The following is a 15,593-nucleotide window of genomic DNA, read 5'->3' as shown; positions in this document are numbered from 1 at the left end:
TTTCAATCGACCCTTCGTTAAAAATATATTCTTAGGTATTTCTGTCACAAAAAGTTATTAAAACTCATAATAAGTTTAAAAAAGTTAGTTTAAAATTCGACTTTTTTGAAGGAATATTTGAAGATGGTAGTATGACATAATACATTTTGTTTCAAAATGGAAAGATAACAACTATTCCTTCGATTTGTGCGTGCGGAGGTGTCTTTTAAAGCTCTTCTCCGAGAAGAATCCCTCGTCACAATGCGGGCATGGGTGTGGCCGAATCTTATGACTACCGATATGCTTGTCCAAGGTCTTCTTTAGGGCAAACCTGACATCGCAGTGTGGGCATTGATGCAGCGTTTTTGGCTCAACTGGCTTTCTGTGCGCCTTATCGTGGCCCCGTAAACTCTGCAGTGAGTCAAAGGCTTTGGGGCATTTGGGACACTTGAAAGGACGATCTTTGTTTTCCTCGTGCCAAAGGATATGCTTTGCCAGAGACTGATTCGCACAGAAGCCCTTGCCACACTGGTCACATTTGTAGGGCTTATCACCTGTATGGATGCGTAGGTGACTCTTCAGATGATGGTTGTGGGCGAATGCCTGGCCGCACTCCTCGCATTTGAAAGGCTTTTCTCCGGTGTGCGTCCGCTGATGCTTCAGCATGTTGGATTTCTCGAAGAACGACTTGTCGCACTCAGTGCACTTGAACGGGCGATCCCCGTTGTGGACGCGCAAGTGGGTGATCAAATGCTGGTTCTGAACAAATCCTTTGCCGCAGAGCTCACATTTAAAGGGCTTTTCCGCCATATGCAGACGACTGTGCAATTTAAGGCCCGAGTTCTTTGTAAAGGTCTGATGACATTCGGGACACTCAAATGGTCTTTCTCCAGTGTGACGCTTCACATGATCCCTAAGGTTGCGCCTGGAGAAAAAGGTTTTATTACACTGAGGACACGTGTGGACTTTTCTTTGCTCGTCGTGGGTGTGCATATGCAACTTCAGGGTAGGGGCATTTGTGTACTCTTTCGGACAAAGGGTACATTTGAAAGGACGCTCTCCGGTGTGCTTGCGCCTGTGGGATATCAGCTGGGGGTTGGTGCGAAATCCTCTGCCGCAGAAGTCGCACAGGTGCGGCTTTTGAGGATCATTCTGCGTCTTGTGCCTGGCAATGTGCTTCTGCAACGCATTCTGCGAGGAATAGGTCACTCCACACTCTGTGCACAGGAGCGACTTACTCTTGTCGTTGGTCGTGGATGGTTCTCCCTTGCCTTGCATCCAGAGCTCCTCTTCATCCTCTTGGTCCGACCAGTCAGGAGACCATTCATCAGATTCGCATTCAGGTTCATCAACATTATTATCGTCTTCTGCAAAGGCATCTTCGAAGGCATCGCCGTTGGACAATTCTTCCTCAGTTTTTATATCGCTCATGGTTACTAAAATATAAAGGTACTTTGTAATTTAGGCACACTACAGCAAAACTGTAAGACCTACTTTCAAAGACCTCCTGCAGCGGCTGATCGTCCTGTTCATTAATTGGCAATTCCTCCGTTGGCTGCAAATCATTATCGGTTTTCAAAACAAGCCGGTCCTCGTCCCTTCCAGAAACATTCGTGTCCAGCGGATCCTCGCAACCAACCATCTCGAAATCTACTAGAGCATTCTGGTCTCCTCTTCTGCTCCTAGTTCTGCCCTGTTTTGTGGCAGCGGATTTTTCCAGCTGGATGAGGTGGCCAAAGTACTGGAAACTCTGTTCGCACTTGTGCCTGAAGTGAAAGGCATTCTGGGTGGCCACCAGGCAGGGGGGACAAATCTTCTGCGGCATTTCATCTCGGTTGACGCGGCAGTTCTCGGGGAGAAAGGAATTCAGCATCTCCCAAACGGGTGGGTCGCAAATGTCCGCGGAGAAGAGGTCCACCAGTACGGGCGAGTGTTCGGCGCAGGCGCGGCAGTTCTTTTCCATGGCGGCCACCGATGAGCTTTCCATTCTATGCGATGATTTCCCAACCAGAAAAGGCCGGAATATTTAAAAGTTTCAAGAAATGTTTGGCACTTGCTGCCAAATAGTCAATGTGAACGTATTCCGGCAGGGTTGCCAGCTGCTCGCGATGATTGGCCGATAGTTGAAGGAGCTCCATGGCGCATCTCTAGTAACGTCGTGAGGGAAACTGTGACTGTGAACAGTGCGGAGCCGATCTAAAAAGTTATCAGTTATTATTGTATATTTTTTACTTTTTTATTTATTATTTATATTATTATTATAGAAATAAATAAATTTACTGGAAACTACAATTTTTCCACATTATTTTTAAACTAAGTACTTATAACAAACCTTAAACAATGAAACTGTTTAAAAAGCAAAGTTCGTTTTAAAATTGAAGGAGGTTATTAATTTAAAATACCGTACATTTGTATAATTTTAAATACTTTTCTATTCTCCTTTTTACGGCATTTGCCTTCAGTCACTGGCGTGACTCATCGGTTAAAAATACTCGTGACTCACGACGGACTCGCGGATATCGCTCATCTCTATCTGCGTTGAGCAAAATTAGTATCTTGTATTGGGCAAACAAGCGAGCGAAGGCCTTTTTGTTGTCGTTGCTCGCAATGATTTAGGTCCTCAAACCAAGTGTTTTAAGCTGAGCATAAAGTGGCACTCCTCCCATCGCTGGCCATGGATATTCTGGACATCGATGAGGCGCTAAAGGATGATTCATATATGTGAGTGATGCACTCCTGTTGTTTCTGTGCCACTGTTGTTGTTGCTGCTGCTGGTGCTGGCACAGCAGAGGCAGCGTTGCTATAAATACTCACATATGCCTGGTGCTCCTTGGCAGATTTCTGGCGGATAAGACCCACGACGATGTCTCCAACATACTGCAGCAGTGGAAGACGAACAACCAGCCGCCGTTGCAAATGCACTTGCAGTACAACAACGAGGGTAAGCCTTTCCACACGCATACCGATGCACCCACACTCGCTCGCCGCTGCTCGCACTCGCAAGCAAAGTCGCACACATGTGCAGCACCCTATGCAGTTGCGCTTTCTAAAAACACAAGGAAAAAAAAACAGATTTGGGTTAAACTCCGGCGGCTACGTTGACAAAGTTCGGGTCGCATGTGGGCGGCTTTTTACTTGGCCAGCACTTACCGTTGCCTTCCAAGTGGCCGATGGCCATAATTGGCATCAGCGCCAATGTTATTGTTACGGTAATTAATCAAGTCCAACAGACACACACACGCTCCCATTTGAAACAGCTGTGCGTGGTACGGCAACAAAAAAAAGGAAAACTAAAAAACTGGCTATACTAATACGGCAAGAATCCCGCATAATTTGCCAGCATTATATAAATCCAATTTACTTCCTGCCCAGCCAGCGAAAGTCAATCGAGCGATACGCAAAATAGTAAATAAAACAATTATCGAGCTGGAGGCGAGGATCAAAAATCGATTGCGTGATTTAATGCGTCCCAAATGCCGTCATGCCGGGCTTTATTTAATGATTTTTTGAAGAGGAATAAGCGTAGGCACTATCAAAAGTCAAATAGATATTATCAAGTGCTCAAAGTTCACAAATGAATAGTAAAGCAAGGGTAATACATATATCATAGCTGATATGCTATATTATAGTACAATAGTTTAAACCCATGGGATTATGTTTGTAGAGCATATCGTTGCCGATAAAAGTATTTAAGTAAGAAGGTCATATTCATTTACAATGCTTTACATATTTTTCAATTTTTGTCTGAATACTTATACTCGTCGGTAGTTGCTACAAAGTTTTTAGAATTATTTTGAACTAGTAAATAATTTGCTTATATATGGTTTTATAAAATTTGTTAGTTTTGACGACTAGATCTTTAAAAACTTTAAATTACCATTAATCTAAGTTATGGTCGATAGCTTATAAATAAATAATCGGTCTTTCGATTAATTCTAAAACTATAACGGTAAATGCAATAAGCCCCTCATTTGGCGGCAGTGTTGCAAAAGCCCACCTGCCAAAGCGTCCTTTCGTCCCTTGACAACACTGCTTAAACGGTAAACTTGTGGACAGAGTGTCTACTGCAAAGTTAATTTCTGCCGAAGGCGATTTTTCTTCCAATAATTACGAAAAACTGCTGCCATGCGCGTCCTGGGCACTTGCAAATCCTGTAACACGGCCAACCGCCTGAGCCTGACCCTAAAGACACAGGCCAATCCGCAGTCGCTGCTGACCGATCTGCGCAAGAATCTGAATGACAAAACCCGATTCCGCGAGTATGTACAAAAGGTGCTCGGCGATGAGGAACACATGGGTTCCGTGCTGGACACGATCTCCGCCACCGAAGAGGACCACCGCCTGGCCACCGTCACCGGCTGGTTCACGGTGAACATAGCCAACTGTGCCGGCGTCTCCAATTCGTCCATATTTCTGGCCCTCAAGTGGGTACTGATGCCCGTCAAGGTGGAGATATTCAACTTCAAGCGCAGCGGACTGGAGGACCAGATGGCTCATGGCCAGTTCATGGTGGACAACCTGCTGAGCGCCAATCGTTTGAAGCGTCTACAAGAGGAAGTGGCCGTTCTCTACACGCGCCAGAAAATCGAGGTGCAGGTCATACCGGGTCTACCCAAATCCGTGATGAACACCCAGATAACTGAGGGATTCACTACTGCCCTGGAGGCGGCTATAACAACGCGCTATGAACTGGCCACACGCACCCTAGATCTTTCCCGATTCCACGCCAGCCCGGAGCTGAACTTTCTTTTCTGTCCGCTGCATGTGGTCAAGCTGCTGGAGAGCGTGCTCATCCTGGCCGGACATGTGTTTCCCCAAATGACAGGCATTGTACTGAGCAACAATTATTTGTGCACCCTGAAGGCCTTTGCCGGCATTCCCCATAACTTTGCCAGCCTGGAGCGCTTGGATATAAGCGCAAACAGGATCAAGGATTTGGGCGAGCTCAATTACTTGAAAAAGCTGCGATTCAAGACCATCTACTTGGCTGGAAACGGGCTGGCCAAGCTAAAGACGGACGACATTCGAGAGATGCTGCCCCAATTGCAAAACATTCATGGTTGCGTGCAACCCGAGGAAAATGCAAATGTGGCTGCAAATCTTCCCAAGTTTCAACAATTTCACAGTGGTGGAAGTAACGGCTTCCAGTTTTGCTGTGGCTTCATAAGTTCGTACTATAATTTATTTGACGATACAGAGAAGCGCTCCCAGCTTAAGGAATTCTACCACGACGAAGCCATGTTCTCGCTTAGCGCTCCCGTGCACCTGGATTGCGTGGGGGCCTACCAAATGTACAATAGAAACCAGAAGCGACACTGCTCATCGTTTGCCCGCAATGCCAGGCTACAAATCGGCAGCCCGGCGGTGCTTCTCGCCTTAAGGCGCTTGCCTTCGACTATGACTAACCGCCAGAATGCTGGGCTAGACATCCAGGTGTTCACTGCGAATTTGCGCATCTTTACTGTGACAGGAGTCTTCAAGGAGATAACCTCCGATGGCTGGGAACCAAGGCCCTTTCAACGCACATTTGTGCTGCGCCTCCTCAATAGTCCGGGCTGGCTAATAACTAACGATATGCTGTGCATAATTTCTGCTATTCCGGAGCAAAGAAAATCAGTCCGTTTTCAACCGGAAGTAACTAAGATAAACAGCCCTGCAGTCGCTTTTGTTAAAGGGCTAAGCATCAAAACAAAGGCCCAAGAGAAGCCTGTTCGTTGCCCCTCGAATAGTGAGGTGGATCCTCTAAACCAAGCAGTAGAGAATATGACACTGTCGACTTCCAAGATGGAGTCAGCTCCCAGTGACTTTGATGATATGCCTCCACTGGTTGCTATTGCACCATTAAGTGCTGCGCCAGTAGATTCTTTGGAACAGGAAATCGAAAACACTTTGGTGTCAGATGAGGATAACTTTGAATTGGTCATCGACGAGGATGTCCTAATAGGAGGCCATGATTTTTAATAATTACATGTGAAAAAAAACCAACACATAGCAATAAGAAAGCTTAATACATTTAAATAGTTAAGACATCATTATATTCGTTAGTCGATAGTACACCGAGTGCGGAACTCAAGAATCTAATTTATTTTAAACTTTTATTTTTTCAAAAGCCTTCAAACACAATTCGAAAACGTTTACCCGCCCAAAGCGTCGGAATCTGGATTTCGTAAGTACAAATCGATAATTTGTTAATCCTTTTTATTATAATGAGAACCTTTAATTTTTCAGAGCCAAAATGGAGCAGGAAATGATAGCGGAGTTGGAACCGGAGCTGTATCGGGTACCCCGGCGATGCTCCAGTTGGAAATTGGCGGTCTGGTCACCACGAACATGCACAAATCCTTCCTGCAAGACACCTCGCCCCCGTCTTCCATATGCTCCTCCATGAACACGGAGCGAATGAACAACTCGCTTATCACCTCGGCAGACTTTACGAACCTAAACTTCCTCCAATCCACAATCGGCTTGGAGCAGGAGTCTAGCCTAACCACCACACTTACCAACCAGACGACAGATAACATGGGAGTGGGCGGTGGCTTGGGCGGATATACGCTAAGTGACATGATCCGGGATCGCAAGGTGCTGGAGTCGTTGACCATGTGTGAGGAAGATGGCACCCTAATCAAGGACTCGCATATCGGCCAGATCGACGAAATATCCTTGACGCTGAGCAAAACCGCCTCCGGCTGCAGCACCATGGACAACAGCACCGACAGCATGTCCATTCCTTTGGCCGCGGATCGAACGATGCCCGCTGTGTTGCCCGTTGTTTGTCCAGCCCTGCAGCGTACCATGATCCTGGGCGAGGAAATGATTGGCGACACCACTTTTAACCTTGTGGATAGCCTCACAACCTCGGCCCTGCAGTCAGAGTCCGAGTCCCTGCCGGTAGATGGAAATGCTACTTTCAAGAAGCCCAATGCGGCTGCTGCCCAGGCTGACGAGACTCAGGTACTGACAGGGCGGCAGATGAACACCACCTTCACCGAAGGATGCAATACTCCAGAGGGCCGCTGCGAAACGCCCGAGAATATTGACCGAAAGCTGGCCTTGCTCACCATGGAATCCTCCACCCCACTGACCACAAACATGCGCTCCCACTGCTACCACAACAACAATAACAATAATAACAAGACGGGATATACCCCCACCCTGAAGGGACGTGGTGACATGAACCTGTCGCCGATTGTTAACGCCACTCCGCAAAAACAAATCAGTGCAGCACCAGGGCGGCATAACAACACCTTCGAGCCCGCAGCCAAGACAGCTCCATTCAATGGCGAGAAGTTCGTGCTGGACACCATGGAGCTGCTAGAGCAGATCGAACAGCCGCTGGATGGCACCTACAGCCTGCAAATGTCCGAACAGCACAAGCAGATGCAGTGCGTCATGGACTTGGCCGAGGCGGAGGTGGAGATGTTGGCACAGCAGGGCGACGAGGAGCAATTTGAGCACATGCTTTCCGAGTTGGGAAAGGTGAACACGCTAAACAAAGAGCAACTAAAGATGCAAAAGTCGTTGGAAACCATCAAGCGCCGCTTCCACAGAGATGAGCCGGAGTCAGAAGTACGTGAAGAGGAGCAGCCAGAGACAGTTCAGAAGGTGGATACCCCAGTTCTCAACCAGAGCCACTCCAGCACCAACAGCAGCAGCAGTGGTGGTGGCGAACGGCTGCTCAGTCGTCGAAGTCGCCTCTACGACGATGTCAACCTGAGTGCTATGCAGGGTAGCAATGTCAGCTCGGCCAGCGGAAGCTCTGCCTCGTTCATTGTCCAACGGAGAGATATGCCGCACACGGAGCAGTCAGTACCCGAACCTGAGCCCGAGCCAGCGGAGGAAGCTCCAAAGTCCCAGGCGGCTGCAGAGACTGACCCGGCCAGCTATAAGCTGCCGGAGCGAAGGGAGCGGGATCGCGATCGTTTCAAGACCATTAAGATTTCAAAAGATATGCGACTTCAGCAAGAGATTATAGTGCCTTGTATAGACGATGAACCTCAACAGCTCGAGGAGCAGCAAGAACAGTTGGTGGAGGATGTTCGGCCCGAGGAAGAGGAGCGGCAGGGCTCTCCCCCTGGCCGTCTTTCTCGTCGAGATCAGAGCAGCGTATTAAACAACAACAAAGCAGAGAGTAATGCGAGCAACTATCTAACCTACAAAAAGCCCAAGGAAAAGAGTCTGCTTCAACGACGCCCTCTGCAGCAGGAAGCTCCGCCACCAGCGGAGCCAGCGCCTGCGTCAACACTCCCCCAGCCGCGCTCTCTCTCTCGGCCTCGCTACATCAGTGGTCTGCAGAAGTTTACCACGGTGAGCAAAGCCACATCCGCCGGTGCCGGACTGAACGCTACTCCCGCAGCCACCATGCCAGCCACTGTCACAGTGCCGGCGACCGCAAGCGGAGAGTTGAAGAGCCCCATGGGCATTAAGTCCAAATCGTTCCACAATTTGTCCTCCACGATGAGCGGCATTGGTGCCGGAGCTATGCCAAGACCCAGTTTGGGTGGTGGTCTACGGCGACCGGGTGCACAGCCGAGCAAGCTGATGAGCGGATTACGAGGAGCAGCGCAGACCCAGGAGGTGAGTTTGCAATAGTTTATTTACGGAACTTTCTAATCCTTACCTTTTAACTTTTCCAGGATGACTCTGGCGTATTTAAAGTTCCCAAGTTGGTGAGCGGACTGCGGGCTCCTGGTCTTGCTGGTGCGAAACGAACAGGGGCGAACGGACTGGCACGTCCATCGTCGGGATATTACAGTCTGAGTGTTAAAACAGCTCCAGAGGCGGAAACTCCTGAGGTTAGTCAAAGTAACCAAATCCATCATAGTATCATATTAAGATACTAATGATATTAGTTGTTAAGTTATTGATTTCACCATCATGCTAATTTCTTTGATACCTATTCCAGAGCCTCTCGTCAGCCTCCTCGCGTGGCAGTCTCTATGGAAACAAGGACTCCGGAAGACCGGTAAACGGCGGAAATGTTCCTCAGCAGAATCCCCAGCACACTTTCGACATGCAGGCGCTCTCCTCGAAGCTCACCCAGGTGACCACGGGATCCACTGGCATACCGAAGCCCTCGGGCTTACGGCCACCATCGCAAATGAAGCGCAGTGGTCTGCCCAGACCTTCCAGCATTGTTAGGCGCTGAGGGCAGCAGATCACATTCTCCATGTCACACCCCCCGCCAGAACCGAATTTCCACGTTATCCCTAAAATAGTCCATCATTTTTGTACTTTGTGTTTAGCTCTCTTTGTGTGTTTATCATCCCCCCATACAAGCTACACTTGCCTAGTGATTTCGAGGCACTAGCAATTATTTTTATGAATTAATATTACGACAAATTATGCATTTAGTTGAACGATACAGAAACAGAGAACTCGGCGACTTGTAAAACAATTAGGCACCCCCTACATTTATATATAGAACAAATACATAAACACGAACTTTGCCTTACGAATCATAATAACACAAACGATTGAGGGGAAAAGTAGGAGGAGATATAATCGAGAAATGATAATGACTGTATATTTTTGTAAAAGCGATGCAAAAATTCTACGAACGTTATATTTTGTGGACGCTCCAAGTGATGCGGCACAACAAACAAGCAAATCGAATACATAATACTAACTAAAAATTATACAATAAGATCTGCTCAGTGGCCACGAAACCACAAAAAAAGAACGAAAGAAACCAAACTACAATTGATAGTAACTGATAAGAGTATTGAGAAACGTGTTAAAAATCGAACTTACAATATTATCTAATATTATCGCATATATATACAAAAAAATAAACGATAGCAATATACATTGTCTCATCAGATACTTAGACCAGAAGGTTTACGACATGTTTATATTTTGCTATTACTAGCTCCGAAACGAAAATTATCATACTCGTAATTTCATGAGGTGCAGAGTATAATACTATTTCCATTGTATCCTAAACGAAAATAAATACTTCGGCTCTACTTATGTGCTATATATGTACATAATATATACATTTTTTTAAACATCCGAAAACTTTTTTCTTTAGTTACTTTTATGTTGCCAAATTGAAAAGTGAAACTAAACTTTTGTTAGTTATCAAGCAAAAATTTCTAATAAAACTATGCCGCATTGTGCGAAAAGTATAATCCTAAGAATCTTCAATCTACCGAAGCTTTTGTCCATCACACATGCATATCCTAAGTTAAGTTTAGTCCGCATCGTTTAACCCTAGTGTAGAATTAGTTTAATCTGTAAAGGCCCTCTTGGAGGGTCAAGTATTGTTTCACCCTCATCGACCCACTAATATTCACACAAGTAACCCAAATCAAGCCTCTACTTTATCTCCTAGCGCTAACCCACTAAGCTTTAACCCTGTTAGGCGATGATGATTTGCATGAATCGAATTTAGTTAGCCACTAAGTCTAGTATGGATTATTATTTTTGCTAACGCTTTCATATATGAGCCTTATAACGCAGCGGGTCAGATCCGTGTGGATTTCCCAGTATCGAGTTAAGAATGAAACCGTTCCAGCAAGTCTCTTTTTGACCAAGCCAGACTTTCAAATAAAAACCCAAGAAATTTGTGCTAAAAGATGGTTTTTTTTATTGACTTTCCATTTAGCCGTAGAGCTTGCAGACGCCCCACTTGCAAATCCTCACGGTGTTCGAGGCGGGACGACACCAGTTGTTCTTCCACGAGCAGTAGACCACATGATGGGTCACCACGGTTGTGGTGCTGTTCGTCGTGGGAGTGGTAGAGCCTGTGGATGTGGGGTTTGCCGAGGAACTGGAGCTCGATGAGGGCGAGGAGCTCGATGAGGGCGAGGAGCTCGATGAGGACGAGGAGCTCGATGAGGGCGAGGAGCTCGATGAGGGCGAGGAGCTCGACGAGGACGAGGAACTCGACGAAGATGAGGACGAGGAACTCGATGGGGATGAGGAGCTCGCTGGGGTTGGTGAGTTCGTTGAGGTCGTATTGGTAGTTGTTACAGGCACCACATAGACCACCCGCTTGAAACCCGAAGCCTGGAGAAGGAAGAAAGCAGCGAGAGCACAGATCACAAGGTACTTCATTGCGGATATTGTCTTAATGGGCCAACTACAAAACAGTTAATGGTTCTAAGCCCCTCAAGTTGGGTATTTATATCGTAACTTAGATGTAAGTCAATGAGACGTACAAAACATCTGCTCTGAAGGCCAAGACTCTGTGGGCTTGTGGTAAGTTAAGAGATGTTTTGAGTAGTAACTACCTCAATGTAGAACCTTGACTTTGACTGGGTTATTAGCTTTAAACTTTTGTATATTAACAGATGTTTTAGTGTAGTTCTTGTTTGTTTAAAAAATCCGGAAAAGGAAATAACCTAATATCAAGTATCTTCAGTATAGCATTAGTATTTGTAAAGTTTTCATTATAAAAAAATTAAAAACCAAAAATTTGTATAAATACTTTTTAATAGTTACACATTTCTTTAAAAATATATATCTTTTAATATATATATATATGTGTTTCCATATTAAAAGACAAAATATATATTTTCCTATGCTGAAAGGGTATACAGAGAACAGTATTTATTCGAGAAGAATTAAGAAGAAAGTAGAAATTTCTGTTTTCCTTAGAATATCTTTTGTTTCTCTGTTTATATGTTTTTCTTGGTCCGCGGCTACCGTGGCTTAAGAGATTTATTTATGTAATAAATCATTTTATATTTATTTGAAGGTGACGTAGGTCTTGGGCGCCCAATGCCAAGTATCACCTCAGCATAGCTCACATTCGGTTATTATTACTAGATGTAGGACAACGTACTGCCAGGTGAGACGTCCTAATCAATCCCCGAACCGAATAGCACCGATGGTATGTTGCAGAGCATGAGCATGGTCGAAGATCGAACGAATTTGGCAAGGGATCGGTTGTCGCAACACTCGGCCCGCCAGTTCTCTGGTGGCATTCGTGGCGCGTGCATCTTGCAATCTCCCCGAGATCGATATACCTTGAGATATACCAAGGAAAGCCCCTTGAAGACGAGGTCGGGAGTAAGGATCGATTTGGATTTCATTGTGGCAACGTGAGGATAAACAGAAGACGCTGTGGAGCTGCAAAGAGAGAAGGCGCTCGAATTCTTCCGAGTCCTGACCTTCGTGCTGCTGTTCCTGATCATCTCCCTGTACCTGTATCGCTTCGCATTCTAAGGGACAAGCGCCGACTGCCTGGGGAGCTCGGGTGAGGATCCACTCCGTTGTGTAATCAGCACAAGAAAAGGGGCAGACTGTGATTTTAATTTCATTTTCGATTCCGAATCCGATTCGTTTCGCCTCGTTCTCGCTGCCGGGACCTTGACGTGGTGGTGGGGGTCTAATTAAAGCCGCAGCCGAGATGCCCAAATTACCAGCGGTTGGCATTGACCTTGGCACCACGTACTCGTGTGTCGGCGTCTTTCAGCATGGCAAGGTGGAGATCATCGCCAACGACCAGGGCAACCGCACCACGCCCAGCTATGTGGCGTTCACGGAGTCGGAGCGCCTGATCGGCGATGCGGCCAAGAACCAGGTGGCCATGAACCCGAACAACACGATCTTCGGTGAGTCTCATCCATGCCATGTACTTGCCACAGATCTGGCCATCTGTGCCGGGGCTTGGCGAAGATCTCATCTAATTACTGGCCACACATTTTCATGAATGAACTGTGCACACATTTTGTTTATTATCTCGCTTGGGGTTTATTTTAAGAAAATTCTCACTCGCTGGCGCCAAAATGCAGTCCCATTTGCTATGCTCCTCCCACTGCGAGAGAGTCTTCCCTCCCACTGAGGTGGACAGACACCCGCTTCGGCCGTTCCCACCCATCCATTTGGTCTAGTGACACCTCCACTTGTTGTGTCAGTTCTTTCGGCCTCCTTTCCCGCCTCCCGGGGCGCTGTGGAGGATGCGGCTCCCCGTCCTCCCAATGGCATCCAAGTTCGCTTGGTTCGTGCCAACAAAAACTGTTGCCATGTTTATTGGCATCATTTGTGTCGGCAGAAATAATGAAAATAAGTCTCAGTGCAAGTTGTTATGGATTGGCAGAAGCGTTTGCTTTCGCATAAATAGTTTTCATGCTGGCTGCGGAATGCAGCAGAATTTTCTATATTATGACTTCTGAAAATCTATTGGAAAGATATAATAAATTAAGGAAAATAACCATAAAATAACACCGAGATTTATATCATTTTAGGATCTTATAAATACAATTTTCCTCTCTTATTTTATTTTATTTATTTTATTCAATTTAAATATCCCCTGACACTTTAGATACTGAAAAGTCCTTTTTTTGGGCTTAGAGTCTGCTCAGAGGGTTTAGCTAGTTTTGGTTTAGTTAGTTAATCTTCAGTGCATCTCTTCTATAACAATGATGCCAACATCCTTGTAAATATTTATTCAGCATCAGTTTTCAGTCCTTCCTGCACATATTTCCATGCTGCCATCCCAGAGATTTGCTGAGCAGATCTAATGCAAGTCTTCTTTCTCTTTTTGTACTTTCATTTCAGTCTCAGGGTCCGTATAGAAATGCGCTTAGAAAGCCCAGAACTGCCCAGACACACAATACAAATCCAATTACCAGACTCAACACCACACATACCCCGTACCCCACCAACCCCGTAAATGTTAGCTAATAAAGCGAATCTGTTGTCCAAGTGCGCCGATGTTGTTTCATTGGATTCTGACCGAGTGATTCTGACTTGCAGATGCCAAGCGGCTGATTGGCCGCCGCTTCGACGATGCCACCGTCCAGTCGGACATGAAGCACTGGCCCTTCGAGGTGGTGGCCGAGAACGGAAAGCCCCGCATCCGGGTGGAGTACAAGGGCGAGCGGAAGAGCTTCTATCCGGAGGAGGTGTCGTCGATGGTGCTGACCAAGATGCGTGAGACGGCCGAGGCCTACTTGGGTGGCTCTGTCACGGATGCAGTGGTCACTGTGCCGGCCTACTTCAATGACTCCCAGCGCCAGGCCACCAAGGATGCAGGGGCCATCGCAGGATTGAATGTTCTTCGCATCATCAACGAGCCCACGGCGGCGGCCATAGCCTATGGCTTGGACAAGCAGGGCACCAGCGAGCGGAATGTCCTAATCTTTGACCTGGGCGGCGGCACCTTCGATGTGTCCGTGCTGACCATTGAGGATGGCATCTTCGAGGTGAAGGCCACCGCCGGGGACACTCATCTGGGCGGCGAGGATTTCGACAACCGGCTGGTGAACCACTTTGTCCAGGAGTTCCAGCGCAAGCACAAGCGGGATCTGGGCCAGAACAAGCGGGCATTGCGACGCCTTCGCACCGCCTGCGAAAGGGCCAAGAGAACCCTGTCCTCGTCCACGCAGGCCAGCATCGAGATCGACTCCCTGTTCGAGGGCGTTGACTTCTATACCTCGGTAACGCGGGCCCGCTTCGAGGAGCTGAACGGGGATCTGTTCCGGGGCACCATGGAGCCGGTGGCCAAGGCACTGCGCGATGCCAAGATGGACAAGGGCCAGATCCACGACATCGTCTTGGTGGGTGGCTCCACCAGGATTCCCAAGGTGCAGCGCCTGCTGCAGGACTTCTTCAACGGCAAGGAGCTGAACAAGTCGATCAATCCCGACGAGGCGGTGGCCTATGGAGCCGCCGTGCAGGCGGCCATTCTCCATGGCGACAAGTCGGAGGCCGTGCAGGATCTACTTCTGCTAGATGTCACTCCTCTGTCCCTGGGCATTGAGACCGCTGGCGGAGTGATGACCACGCTGATCAAGAGGAACACCACCATACCCACCAAGCAGACGCAGATCTTCACCACTTATGCGGACAACCAGCCGGGTGTGCTCATCCAGGTGTTCGAAGGAGAGCGGGCCATGACGCGGGATAACAATAGCCTGGGCAAATTCGAGCTGTCGGCCATACCGCCGGCTCCACGTGGAGTGCCCCAGGTGGAGGTGACCTTTGACATCGACGCGAATGGCATACTCAACGTGACGGCGCTGGAGAAGTCGACGGGCAAGGAGAACCGCATCACCATCACCAACGACAAGGGTCGCCTGTCCAAGGAGGACATCGAGCGGATGGTCAACGATGCGGAGGCCTATCGCCAGGCGGATGAGCAGCAGCGTGACCGCATTAATGCCAAGAACCAGCTGGAGTCCTACTGCTTCCAGCTGCGCTCCACCTTGGATGACGAGCAGCTGAGCAGCCGGATCAGTCCGGCGGATCGGGAGACCATTCAGCAGCGCTCCAGTGAGACAATCGCCTGGCTGGATGCCAATCAACTGGCCGAGCGGCAGGAGTTCGAGCACAAGCAGCAGGAGCTGGAGAGGATTTGCAGCCCGATCATCACGAGGCTCTACCAGGGCGCTGGAATGGCTCCACCACCGTCTTCAACTGGTGGCTCTCATTCGGGGGCAACTGGCGGCTCTGGACCCACCATCGAGGAAGTGGATTGAAGGATCGTTGTTCGTTGATTTCAAATTTGTTTGTTATCCCTAGAAACTGGAAAAGCCCTATCCAAATTAGACCATTTTTAGATCAATAAAATTTATCGTTTATATAGTTCTGACTGTCAAAATTTGTATTAATAATATGATCACATCCCCAATCGTTTTGAAGTTCTAGAATCTTGGTGATAAATA

General features: G+C 47.6%; 5 protein-coding genes across 6 annotated transcripts; 3 read left to right on the top strand and 2 right to left on the bottom strand.

Moving 5' to 3' along the window:
• Positions 1–74: 74 nt before the first annotated feature.
• LOC108034886 (gastrula zinc finger protein XlCGF57.1) lies at positions 75–2,005 on the bottom strand (the record flags this gene model as incomplete). The annotated part of the gene is made up of 2 exons (XM_017110096.2): positions 75–1,415; positions 1,474–2,005. Coding segments are annotated over 2 exons (1,776 nt in total), but the record flags the coding sequence as incomplete, so codon positions are not given.
• Positions 2,006–2,527: 522 nt separating this feature from the next.
• LOC108034883 (uncharacterized) lies at positions 2,528–10,109 on the top strand. Its single transcript, XM_017110091.3, has 6 exons — positions 2,528–2,700; positions 2,817–2,920; positions 6,090–6,145; positions 6,208–8,553; positions 8,613–8,771; positions 8,882–10,109. The coding sequence occupies exons 1-6, from the start codon at positions 2,654–2,656 to the stop codon at positions 9,122–9,124; spliced, it is 2,955 nt and encodes a 984-aa protein (XP_016965580.1). The 5' UTR covers positions 2,528–2,653; the 3' UTR covers positions 9,125–10,109.
• LOC108034885 (nuclear RNA export factor 1) lies at positions 2,951–6,083 on the top strand. The gene has a single exon (XM_017110095.3). It carries the CDS (start codon positions 4,105–4,107, stop codon positions 5,938–5,940), a length of 1,836 nt encoding a protein of 611 aa, XP_016965584.1. The 5' UTR covers positions 2,951–4,104; the 3' UTR covers positions 5,941–6,083.
• Positions 10,110–10,543: 434 nt separating the features above from the next.
• On the bottom strand, positions 10,544–11,057 carry LOC108034887 (putative protein TPRXL). Its single transcript, XM_017110097.3, has one exon. The coding sequence runs from the start codon at positions 11,035–11,037 to the stop codon at positions 10,582–10,584; it is 456 nt and encodes a 151-aa protein (XP_016965586.1). The 5' UTR covers positions 11,038–11,057; the 3' UTR covers positions 10,544–10,581.
• Positions 11,058–11,880: 823 nt separating this feature from the next.
• Positions 11,881–15,529, top strand: LOC108034990 (heat shock 70 kDa protein cognate 1). Of its 2 annotated transcripts, none has more exons than XM_017110324.3 (3): positions 11,881–12,181; positions 12,330–12,539; positions 13,684–15,529. In XM_017110324.3, exons 2-3 carry the CDS (start codon positions 12,335–12,337, stop codon positions 15,405–15,407), a joined length of 1,929 nt encoding a protein of 642 aa, XP_016965813.1. In that variant the 5' UTR covers positions 11,881–12,181; positions 12,330–12,334; the 3' UTR covers positions 15,408–15,529. The 2 variants fall into 2 exon arrangements, with proteins under 2 accessions (XP_016965813.1, XP_016965812.1); XM_017110323.3 differs by having other exon boundaries at positions 12,324–12,539.
• The last annotated feature ends 64 nt before the right edge of the window (positions 15,530–15,593 follow it).

The sequence above is a fragment of the Drosophila biarmipes genome, chromosome 3L, assembly GCF_025231255.1.
Source record: "Drosophila biarmipes strain raj3 chromosome 3L, RU_DBia_V1.1, whole genome shotgun sequence".
Taxonomy (NCBI): domain Eukaryota; kingdom Metazoa; phylum Arthropoda; class Insecta; order Diptera; family Drosophilidae; genus Drosophila; species Drosophila biarmipes.
Note: the sequence above shows the minus strand (reverse complement) of the source record. Positions and strands in the feature narration are given on the sequence as shown.

Excerpts from the sequence above, each read along its gene's own strand:
- LOC108034883 (XM_017110091.3), top strand. The coding sequence starts at position 2,654 with ATGGATATTCTGGACATCGATGAGGCGCTAAAGGATGATTCATATAT. Across the intron at positions 2,921-6,089 it reads CTTGCAGTACAACAACGAGG|CCTTCAAACACAATTCGAAA; the intron begins GTAAGCCTTTCC and ends TTTTTTCAAAAG. Across the intron at positions 6,146-6,207 it reads AGCGTCGGAATCTGGATTTC|AGCCAAAATGGAGCAGGAAA; the intron begins GTAAGTACAAAT and ends TTAATTTTTCAG.
- LOC108034885 (XM_017110095.3), top strand. The coding sequence starts at position 4,105 with ATGCGCGTCCTGGGCACTTGCAAATCCTGTAACACGGCCAACCGCCTG.
- LOC108034887 (XM_017110097.3), bottom strand. The coding sequence starts at position 11,037 with ATGAAGTACCTTGTGATCTGTGCTCTCGCTGCTTTCTTCCTTCTCCAG.
- LOC108034990 (XM_017110324.3), top strand. The coding sequence starts at position 12,335 with ATGCCCAAATTACCAGCGGTTGGCATTGACCTTGGCACCACGTACTCG. Across the intron at positions 12,540-13,683 it reads CCCGAACAACACGATCTTCG|ATGCCAAGCGGCTGATTGGC; the intron begins GTGAGTCTCATC and ends TCTGACTTGCAG.